The 12,088-nt window shown below is 37.7% G+C and overlaps 1 protein-coding gene across 1 annotated transcript in view; it reads right to left on the bottom strand.

The window, feature by feature from the left end:
• Positions 1 to 12,088, bottom strand: part of PLA2R1 (phospholipase A2 receptor 1) — a 113,536-nt gene that overhangs the window by 61,498 nt on the left and 39,950 nt on the right. Inside the window, exons 8-10 of the mRNA XM_004743922.3 lie at positions 11,470 to 11,627; positions 8,360 to 8,458; positions 3,187 to 3,299 (exon numbers count right to left, since the gene is read on the bottom strand). Of these exons, the coding sequence (XP_004743979.1) occupies positions 3,187 to 3,299; positions 8,360 to 8,458; positions 11,470 to 11,627 (370 nt within the window). The remainder of the gene's footprint in view (positions 1 to 3,186; positions 3,300 to 8,359; positions 8,459 to 11,469; positions 11,628 to 12,088) is intronic.

The following is a 12,088-nucleotide window of genomic DNA, read 5'->3' as shown; positions in this document are numbered from 1 at the left end:
GCAAAAGTGTTTAGGGAATATGGTGGTTGCAGGAAAATAGCACAGCTGTAAAAATGCTTGGAGATAATGCATATTTAAACCTAGAAGAAAATGAGATACTGCAGGATTTCTTACTTTGGGGAAAATGCAAAAAATTACATGTTATTTGGATTATTTTATGCCAAATATTCCATGGCTGATTGATTCAAGATTTAGATACATATGCATTTACACGATTATCCATCATAATGATAACTCTGGAACTCAAGTTTTGCAGTTATGCACTATCTGAAAGTAGTGTCCAGGCCTGAAAAAATTTTGTAACCATTATCAAGAAAATAACATTCTGCTATTCCCCAATAAGGGTCTGTTTTTCTTCCTCTCTCTATTCCACAAAGTGTTAAATGTCCTAGACCAGGAGCAGTTGACTGATAACAAAAGAAATAAGTAATCTGTAGCAGGTGGTTCTAATTGTGCCCATCAAATCTGTTCTCAATTGTGCAGAAGAGTGGAAAATCAATTAGCAACTATAAGCTTGAGCACTGGTGAGTGACAGAAGTGTCTTAACTCAAACAGGAAATCAGTAATGGAAAAAAATGATTACCAAGGCAGCGAGTGGACACTCCTGAATCTGAGGAAACTTTCCGTTTATTGCCCAACCTTCTCTGACAAGAGATGGTGTTGAAAAATTTTGTTGTGCCTTGTCAGTCAAAGAGTGGAGTGGAGTGTGGGTCATTGTTTCTTACCTGATGGAGTCTGAGTGAATAAAAATGGAAAGCACGGGGCCCTTCCTTTCCTCAACCTGCATGTCTTGTGTTGGAGTCACTGCTCTGGGTATAGACGTGTTTGCAGGGCAGTGTACATGCGTGGCAACTGTCTGGGAGAGATGCCTCACCGGGGCTAGTGGAGAGCACTGCGGGAGCTTGACTGTTCACTGAGTAGCATACTAGCACAAGATCATCTGGTTGGGCCTACAAGGTTGTTGACAGAATGAAAAAAAACTTACCAATGCTATAGGTTTGCTTTAGAGTTAGGTCGTACATTAGTATTGGCTACTAAATACACTTTATCAAAGAAACAAATGTTTCCAGTTTTGGAGGAAATGAAGCCAAGGAGATTTTTTTTCCAGACACTTTCTGTTATTTGTGGGAGGTCTCCATTCTTAGAAAATGAACCCTTTGAATGCTAACAGATTCCTGCCCTACTGGGTCACTATGGCATTATACGTTATCTGTAATGTCACTTTGTTGGTTTTTTTTTTAAGGGTTCATTTATTTATTTGTCAGAAAGAGAGAGAAAGAGAGCAGAAGCAGGGGGAGTGGCAGGCAGAAGGAGAAGTACACTCCCTGCTAAGCAAGGAGCTGGATGTAAGACTCAATCTCAGGACCCTGGGATCATGACCTGAGGTGAAGGCAAATACATTACTGACTGAGCCTCCCAGGCGTCCCTGTAATGTAACTTTGAATTTATCCATTTATTGTGTTCTTCTACTTTCTTCACTTGTTTTATATTTCTATGTTCTATCTCTAGCTCCTGGCCTGCAAGTGGCACCTGGACAATTACACCATGACTTTAATTTCTCTTGTACAACATGCCAGTATTTAATATGGTACCTCTTGCAATATAGATGTTTAATAAATAATTTTCTAATAAATGCCTATTGTTTTTTTTGCATTGTCAGATAGCTTATGAAAAATAATTTACACACTGCCAGGTATGTGACAGGTATTCAATGAATATTACATACAAAAAAGAAAAGATTAAGAAACAGGTGAAACAATTAGACTTATTTTCTTCACTGAAAAATGTAATTAAGTTATAATTAACAAAAGAGCATAGCTTCATGGATCAGGCTCCTGAATAAAGCCCAATATTGGCTCACTTACTGGAGGACTTCTAACCCAAGGTCTTCTTGAAACGTTTTGGGTGGGTGATCAAGTTGAAGATAAAGATTTCCTTCTGCCTGGCAGCTGGGAAGAAGGAAGGTAGAACCAGAACAACACTGAGATACATCAAGGGTGGTGCTATTCCTGAAGGAAGCGTCTCCTGAGCACAAAATGTCTCACTAGGCAATTTATTATGACAACTGCTGTCAACCAGTGGTGTAAGTGCGTGTGTGTGTGTGTGTGCGCGCATTCTGTGCAGGTTGGAAGGAAAGACTGGCAAAGGGAGAGGTAAGAGGAGGAAGGAAATACTAGTGGCTTTGAATGTTGACTTCCTCTGCAAGGAGAGGAGAGAAAGCAATAATTCCTCCTACAGGTTAGACCTATGTCCGAAATGTTTCTGGATAAAACCCTAGTGTCAATTGTCTTGTTTCCGTGGCTTCAGTGGATATTTCTAAAGGCAGTGGCCTCAGTAAAAAAGCAAGTGGCTAGCTTTGCAGGTATAAGTTCCCATGCAATTACTGAAGGGTTCTACCTTGTTTCTGTCTTCAGCTTGGAGGAGTCAATTTCCCTTATTGTTCTCCTGGCATTGTTAGTGACACTCGGGTCACTTCAGGGGTTGGTATTTTATTCCCTATTACAAATCTATACTATGTTGCAAATTCTGTGGAGTGTGAAAAGGACACAGTCTCTCTCTTAGTATGGAGAAGACACCTGTGCACAGAGAAGTCTACATCTAAGCAAATATAGAGCTAAGAAGCAATGGGGAAGCATTTGAAAATATTCCACATTTTAGCTATACTTTTTTTTTTCAGTTAGAGTTCACATTTATTGAGTCCATAGCCAAAGCCACGTACTATGCCTTTGACATGCATTATCACGTTGTATTTTTAATTTATTTTTTAAAATTTTTAAATTTTTATTAACAAATAATGTATTATAGCCATACTTTTAAAAAACTCCATATTACTTACACATACTACATTAAAAACATAATTTTTAAATAACATACTTTGTTTTCAATATAAGCCTTTGGATAAAATCGAAATACAATTGAATACATTAGCAAAGCTAAATAATTAATAAAGCTTTATGGAAAGTAAAAGTCATCTTAAATTTGCTCTTTATTACTCACAAATTGATTTAAGAATAATGTTATATGATTTAAATTCATCTCAATCAATAATTTAAAGAATTTAATACTCTAATGTACAGTACACTTTAGATTTTGACAAGTTACTGATTATGGCTAGGTTTTATCATCCCAGGAGCACTGCTGTCAAAAAAGTACAGTCGTGTTTCTGATAGAAAATTTCTATCTTACCTGTTCGTAATGGTTACAAGGGCAGGAGGACAGTAATAACCATTGGAGGCATGGTCAAAACTTCGAAGGACAGTGTCAATTTTGTAACAGAATCCACCATGTCTCTCCCATCCCTTAAAAAATGAAATAAGAAAATTAAGGACATAATCTGATTTAAAGAGCAAAATCAGTTTTTGTGTATTCTCACTCAAAAGTCAAAACTTGAATTTTTCTCTTGAAATCTTTGTATGTATCCTATCTGATAATGCCATTAGCTACAGACACTTCTATATTTAAGTAATGATTAAAACCTAAAAGTTAATTAACCTGTAATCTTAAAAAACCTAAAACAGATGAAAATAAAGGGGACACTCACTCAAGATTCTCTCTTTCTTTCTCTCTGTTCAGACTTACAGAATTTCATGGTTCCTACAGGATGGTAACAATTAAGAATGTTGGCTTTGAAGGCAGAATGCATGGGTTTGAATATTGACTCTGCTACCGTGAAGCTTTATTTAGTCTCTAAATGTCTAAATTTTCCCGTGTGTGAAATGAAGATAATAATAGTGTTCTACGGAGTTGTTCTGAGAATCAAAGGGACACAGTACAGGCAGAGATCTTAAATAGAGCCAGGAACTCAATATGAGCAATGAAGACATATGTATCTAGATAATAGTGTATATTTTTTCAACTTTCTTTCCTATTGCTTATTTCATGATATCCCACTAAGATTCATCGAGGTTAGAGAACTGGATAAAGTCACAAGCCAGTGGACAAGCTGGTCTGGAACCCAATTCTAATGTAATCCAGGATGGTCTTAGCTGCATCATAATATTTCTGAATAGAAACTGGCTAAAGTGTGTGTGTGTGTGTGTGTGTGTGTGTATAAAATTCTAAAATCAACTGACTATCCTTTGAGAGAGAAAGAAAGCAAGCTTTGGCACTTGAACAAAAATGATAAATGTGTAGCTCCATGGCTCCGCCCCGAGAGCAATGAAGGGTGGCTCTGTTCTTTAAAATCATATACTACAGGAGACATGCATTCATTAGTCTTCTGTACTTCAGCTGAGTTATTTTAGTCCTTTTTCTTTCAATATTATAAAATCACATCTCTTGCATCTATCTATTTTTATGTGTTCACCAGGTTTTTTTGTTGTTGTTGTTTTTTTTTTTTTTGCATTCATGAGTTTTAAAATACACTTTATTCTGTGTCATGCCAATACTTGCCGGATTTTGATCAGATATAAAATGATTTCTGCTATATTTCTTATAAAAGGTCTCAGTCTTGTAGTAAATTAAAGTAAACCTTATTTTAGAACTCAGCTATTTTAGTTCAAAACATATTAAATGAGGTGTGGACCACAGGAGTTCCACATCCAGCCAGCCAGGATGGGCTCTGAACTCACTCTTCCAACCTCTCCCCATAACCTTATCTGTGTGAGTAGTTGACAGTTCCAGCCAGAACCCCCTGGATCACTCCAGATGGGGTTAGAGGTTAGACTGCTTTTGTATTTGGAAGGACAGGCAGAGGAAGGCTGACAATTTGACCTTTCTAACAAAGTATTCCTTCTTCATTAGTAGTTTTCAGATCACAGGCTGCTTAGTAAAGTAAAAAATCTGAGTACTGAACAGGCTCAAGAAAATTGGTGGGGGGTGGGGGGGATGTGGCATAGTAATAACCAGAAAAACAAAGCCTCTTTACTACAAGCCTTTGTCCACACAATGAAATTGGGAGGAATAATTGACTGTATCTGTGAGTATCTTTTGTCTATGAGGCACCATTTCATTTTACATGATGGTGATGACAGCCAGTACTGAAACAATTGCTCATATTATACAACCCCAAAAAACTAAGAGGGAAAAAATTCTTTTTTTTTTTTTTTGCCTTGAAATTACCAAAAAAATTTCCTCCTTTATGTAGTGCCTTTCATTCCTGTGACTTATCTGTTCCACAACTGGAATGCTTTATTTCCCACTATCCTTCACTCATTTTGCCCAACACTGTCTGCCACCTCCATAGGCAACCATCCAGTTTGTTCTATGTATTCATAGGTCTGATTCTGCTTTTTTGTTTATTGATTTTTTTTAGGTTCCACATGTAAGTAAAATCGTATGGTATTTATCTTTCTCAGATTTATATTTCACTTAGCATTATACTCTGTAGGTCCACTCATGTTAGTATAAATTGCATGATCTCATCCTTTTTAATGGTTGTGTAATATTCCTCTGTGTGTTTTGTGTGTGTGTGTGTGTGTGTGTGTGTGTGTGTGTATACACCACATCTTCCTTATCCATTCCTCTACTGATAGTCATTTAGGTTGCTTCCATATCTTGGCTATTGTAAATAGTGCTGCAATAAACAGAGAGGTGCATGTATCTTTTCAAGTTAGTATTTTTGCTTTCTTTTTTTTTTTAAGGTTTTATTTATTTATTTGACACAGAGAGAGAGAGATCACAAGTAGGCAGAGAGGCAGGCATTGGGGGGGGGCGGGGAGCAGGGTCCCTGCTGAGCAGAGAGCCCAACACAGGCTCGATCCCAGGACCTTGAGATCATGACCCAAGCCAAAGGCAGAGGCTTAACCCACTGAGCCACCCAGGTGCCCCATATTTTTGTTTTCTTTGGGTAAATACCCAGCAGAGGAACTATTTTTAATTTTTGAGGAACCTCCTTACTATCTTGTGCAGTGGCTGTACCAGTTTACATTCCGATCAACAGTGCATGAGTGCATGAGGGTTCCTTTTCCCCCACATATTCACCAATACTTGTTATTTCTTGTGTTTTTGATTTTAGAGATTCTGACAGGTGTGAGGTGATATCTCATTGGGGTCTTGATTTGCATTTCCCTGATGAGAGCTACGTTGAGGGTCTTTTCATGTGTTTTTTGGCCATCTGTATGTCCTCTTTGGGAAAATATCTACTGAGGTCCCCTGCCCCATTTTAGATTGGATTATTTGGGGATTTTTTTTTTTTTTTTAGGTGTTGACTTGTAGAAGTTCTTTATGTATCTTGCATATTAACTTCTCATTGGATATACCATTTGCAAATATCTTCTCCCATTCAGTAGGTTGCCTTTTTGTTTTATTGATGGTGTCTTTCATTGGAAAAAGGTTTTTATTTTGATGTAGTCCTAATAGTTTACTTCCAATTTTGTTTCCCTTGCTTTAGGAGACATATCTAGAAAAATGTTTCTATTATCAGCGTGAGGGAAATTACTGCCTTTGTTCTTTTCTAGGGTTTTTATGGATTGGGAGTCTCACATTTAGGTCTTTAATCCATTTTGAGTTTATTTTTATGTGTGGTGTAAGAAATATTTTATTATTATTATTATTTTTTAAAGGATATATATGTTTTTAATTTTTATTTATTTATTTGACAGAGAGAGATAACAAGTAGGCAGAGAGGCAGGCAGAGAGAGAGAGAGAGGAGGAAGCAGGCTCTCTGCTCAGCAGGGAGCCCGATGCGGGGCTTGATCCCATGACCCTGAGATCATGACCTGAGCCGAAGGCAGCGGCTTAACCCACTGAGCCACCCAGGCGCCCAGAAATATTTTATTATTTTTTAAAAATATTTTATTCCATTTATTTGACATGGAGAGAGAGAGCGTGCGCACAAGAAGGGAGAGTGGCAGGCAGAGGGAGAGGGAGAAGCAGGCTCCTCGCTGAGCAGAAAGCCCAGTGTGGGGCTCAATCCCAGGACCCTGGGATTATGACCTGAGCTGAAGGCAGATGCTCAACTAACTGAGCCACCCAGGTGCCCCTGTGAGAAATATTTTTTAAGTTGATGTTGCATGTACAGACTGTTTAGAAAAGTGCCATAAAGCAGTTGGCTAAAGAAAAGGAAACTTTTGAAACCATATTCGCAGATTGATACATAAAGAAATTAACAGGACTTTCATCATAAAGTTAGAGAGCTGGCTCTGAACTTCAAATTTATTCTGAACTTTACATACTGGTAATGCTAGCCAGAAAAGGAAAGCAGTGTACAAATGTTTGAATAAAATGTCAGTTCTGTTTCTGCTGTTTAAGAAATTAATTTCCTTTTCAACAAATGCAACATGTTGAGTTGCCTTGAAAAACCATAGTAAGGCATATTTTTTTTTCAATATTTCTGATCAGATAGAAATTAGATCAGCAATCAGCTCTAAGTAATTCAGGAATTATAATGATTAGATATGATGTTTGGTAGTATGTCAGTTATGGCATAGGTATTATTGATCTAGAGGATGAAGAGTAATTCATTATGTTTACACACTGACTAATGAATAAAATGCAGTTTCTTGGAAAGATGGGTTATCACTTCATTGAAACATAAATAATTGGATTAGAAGAGTAAAAACATAAATAACTGAATTAGAAGAGAAAATAATTAAAAATTGCATAAAAATCCAGGTTTGGGAAGTTTTTGAGATGCATACAAATCTCCAATATTTAAACCCAAATTCCTTGGTTTTGTGTATGTGTGTGTGAAAGAGAGAGAGCATGTGTTGAGAACTTTAATGCAGGATATTGAATGTATTTTAAGAAATTTAAAACAGAAGTCTACCTTTTAACTGAATCTAAAGTACTATGTATTTTTTTACTTTAAGTACTGAAAATAAGTATGTTAAGTACCAAGAATCATTTATTACTGAAAATATGAAAGTATTTTTCTTATCTCTTTCCCAAATAATAAATATATTGCAAACACGCACTTCTTGCCATTACTCTACTCAAATATTTAAGTTTAAGAAGAGAGAAATGGAAGGCAGCACTCTTAGTGCAAAAGTGCACTCTCCATCGAAGGAATGTTTTTCTTTTCACTCTGAGGGTCTTCACTGGAAGAGTAGGAAAACCACCTGTGAGATGCATCAGATGGCAGGCACTGTTTGTACAGATGGTATAACAGAATCATTTAGGTTTATAATTTCAAAAGAAAAGTAGTTTAGACTGAAGGAGCAACAATCCTTTGCAGCTGTAAATCCTTCATATGGCCCTAGCTGATAATCGCTTGGTTTGCTAAAAAAAAGCTGTGCAAGATCAGAAAAAAGGTGGGGGAAGGAAAGAAAGAACAGAGACAGAGATAGAGAGGGGGAAAGAGAGGGAGGAGGAAGCAAAGGCAGGCGTGAGAGGGAGAGGGATTCACTTTAAGTTGCTGTTGAAGAAATTATTCCAGTTATGAACTCACTACACTGAACAAAACGTCAGCAGCACTTACCTCTCGACAGCCTGATTCGGTGTCAGAAGGGGCATGGCCTGCTTTCTTACAAATGTAAAAAAGTGTTTCGTCACAATTTTTAACTTTCCAGTGTCCCTCCTAAGTGGAAAAATGTTACAACATGAATGAATACGCGTCATGATTGATGCTGGTAGACAACATCAGTTATTTTGAATAAAAATATGATTAATGGTAAGTGTTTCAGGATGGGGTAATGAGTCAGGACTTTGTGTGGTCCTTAGAAGGGCCTCTCTCCCTCTCTCCATGGGAGTGGGAGGCCCTGACTATGAACAATTCTAAGACACGCAATCCCAGATTGGCAGGCAGGAGAAGAGGGGCCATTAATGTTTCTTGATAGTGTGCTAGGCTCAATATTGGGTGATTGTCATATATAATCTCAATGTTACTATGAAATAGGCATTATTATTCCCATTTTAAAGGTTGGATTTAATATGTGCATAAGGTTCTACAGTCAGTAAAATTTGGAACTGGGATTTAATACCAGGCTCAGCCTGGATTTACATTAAGCTGCTCTCAATTTTTCTTTGAAAAGGATGGGTTAGAGCTGCGATTCTCAATCTTTGCTGTGCACCAGGATTATTTGGAAGGGTTACGAAAACACCGATGACTAGGCCTCATATTAGTGTGTCTCATTTAATAGATCAGGTAGGACCCAAGAATTTGCATTTCTAACAAGGTTTCAGTTGATGTCGATGCTGCTGACCTGGGGACCGCGCTTTGAGAATAACTTGGATGTGACCAAGTCAGAATGCTGCTTCTTCTCTTTAATCACTTCTAAGTGTAAAACCGAATACTTTGTTATTTAATGGATAAACCTGATGCTGGGGGAATGCCTGGAAACTACGATGAATTACCCTAGATAACATTATAATAGCTGAACTTTGTGTTCAAGCCACAATGTCCTTCTTTATTACTAATTTTCCAAAGCCCTGCTCCATTTCTTCTTTATATGACAGGCAGATACTTTCATGTCTTCTAGTTCTGCAGACGGCTGCTCTAACATCCTACATTAATAATGAAATACAATAACTGCTAACAGATTAAAATTTTATCCTCCCAAAGGATTTGTTATTTTAACACAAATCAGACCTTTAGGCTAAAAGCATACAATTCAAATTTTAAGTGGTATCTCAGGCAAGCAGGGTTTCAGGGGAATATGAATACTGTCCTTCATCTGTAAGAACAGCTCTGGAGCGCCCCCCTGCCCAGGCTTCCAGCAAACCACCCAAAGGATAGTGTCAGGCATACTGCAGTTGCTTAATAACAATTGGAGGGATGGATGAATGAATAAACAGGTTCGTAGTCTCTCACATTCAAATTAGGCATCAACCACGCTTAGGTAACTTGTTAATTATAGTAATTATACTCATATTGAGCTCTACGTCAAGGTAATAAATGTTACTTTTTATGCATCTACTATTTAAGGAGCTACTGAGCAACCCGAAAGGGGGACACAAATATCACACTTATAGCAGCATTGTTCTGACACATTCTGTAATATTAATACCTGTCCTTACTCTCTAAAATACATTTTTCTGTCCTACTGTTGGCTCCTGTTCTGTGAACATGCTAAGTGAAATACCAGTGTCTATCAAATGAAAAAGGAGACCATTGGTAGGAAATGAAGGTCATCTTAATTATCTCAAAACCAATGAACCAATAAAGCATCAAATATTATAGAATAAACAGTGATGGCTTTTAGCAGTTAGACCCTAGACAAACATTTAGAGAGCTCATTGTCCCTCTTCAAATGTGACTTGAGAACAACCTTAGCATTTAAATTGTTACTGAGCATATCTGAGACAGCTTAAAAGATAATACAATGAAATGGGCCATAAGAGTAAGTGCTTAGAACTTTTCTGAGTTTGGTTGGCAGTTACTTTGTCAAGCTACTTAAGTAACATTTAATAAGCTGCACTTGGTATAGTATCCTGATGGTAGGAAAGAGTAAGAATGCCTACCAAATCCTATTGACTTAAAACTCAAATGGTGAGGTTAGTAGCTATCTGATCAAAGAGATTAAGTCTATTCTAAATATAATAAATGCTTCACATGGCTTGCGATTAAACTAATTTTATATAATCTAATCCGATGCTTTAGATAAATGAAAGACTACAGCATAGAGATAAATGTGATGTTAAGCCCACTGGGACCGCTATATACATGTGAGGAAAAGAACAAGATTTTCCACTGAGTCAGTTTTCAATGGGGTTACACACACTGTAGAAATCCTTTAACGTTAATCGGATAATGGAGCTTAAAAGCCATCAGTCCCTAGAGTAATTTCCTGACACCTCAGATTGTCTCCTCACACCTTCACCATAGAGGTCAATGGCACCATCATCCACAAACATGGCGGTCGCTCAAGCCAAACACCTACCCCACATCTAAGCTAGCAGCAATTCCTATCCTTCAAAGGATGTTTGAATTTCTCTGCTTGTCTCTAAATTCACTACCCCAGTTCAACACTGGAGTAGCCTCCAAACTGGTTTCTCTGCTTCCATTATTCCTCTCTCTTATCTCTCTCTATGTATCAGCCACAGTTACTTTTTAAAATGTAAATCAAACCACGCCCTTCATCTCCTTGAAGCCCTTTCGTCATTCTATAGCAGGCCTATAAGCCTCACATTTTTGGATTCCTCCTCCCCCCTCTTCTATGATCCTCTCATCAGTTCTACCTTCAAGCCACTCTGGTCTTCTTTTTTATTATTAAACGTGGAAAGCCCTTATCCTGCCTTTGGGTGTTTATACCATCTGCCATCTGCTGTCTAGAATGTTCTTCCCCTGCTCCTCAAGAGGGATCCCCCCCGCCCAAGTCCCAGCTTCAACATCACCTCCTAGAGAGCCTTTCCTGACTATTCTGTCTGAAGTAGCAGCCCCAACCCAAGTTTTTCACCATTATGGCATGTATTTCCTCAAAGCTCTCATCACAAATATAATTACCATGTTTTTCCTGTGTGCACACGTTTATTGCCTAGTATATAAGCCCCAGGAAGAGCAGGGACTGTGTCTGTCTTCATCTCTGCCACAGTCCAAACCCCTGATGAACATGGTCCTCAAGTGAGCATTAAACAGACAAACCAACTTACAGATTGCTCTGCTGAGACACATTGCTGGCTTCTATTTGGAAAAATTTGGGGTTCAAGTATGTGCCAATTAGTAAAGGTGACTGAGATGCCATTAGACCATTCAAAGGAAACTGGAATTTTATTGCTGCTCAAACCAATCCATGTTTCTGATGCATTTTCTGTAAGAGATAAATGTAAATTACAGGAATCCTATTATATGCAAAGGAGATAACACACGGAGCCTGTTACAAATGATTTCTTCTTTATTCATTCATGCAATAAAAGCTGTTTAAGTCTTGGTATACAATACCTACTTAGATCTTTTCCCCCTATACTACCCCATCTGCTTGACACAGACGTTGGAAGTGGGACAGAGTGTGATCTAAAGCCAATGCAAGGACAAAGCTTAAAAGCAAGTCAGATTGCTGGGACTCTAATTAGTTTCTGCTACTATATGAAAAGTAGATTTGAACAGTATGGTTTTGCCTCTGCCTAGAGAAAGGAAAAATAGCAAGGTCAACTGCATTAGGAAAAGGGCACTTAAAGAAAAAAACAGCCCTTTACAATATATTTTTTCTTGCCTTTTTTTTTTTTTTTTTTTTGCCATGAGAAAAAAGGAGCAGGAACTCTTAGAAGCATT

The sequence above is a fragment of the Mustela putorius genome, unplaced genomic scaffold, assembly GCF_011764305.1.
Source record: "Mustela putorius furo isolate JIRA1106 unplaced genomic scaffold, ASM1176430v1.1 tig00003869_pilon_pilon_pilon, whole genome shotgun sequence".
NCBI lineage: Eukaryota > Metazoa > Chordata > Mammalia > Carnivora > Mustelidae > Mustela > Mustela putorius.
Note: the sequence above shows the minus strand (reverse complement) of the source record. Positions and strands in the feature narration are given on the sequence as shown.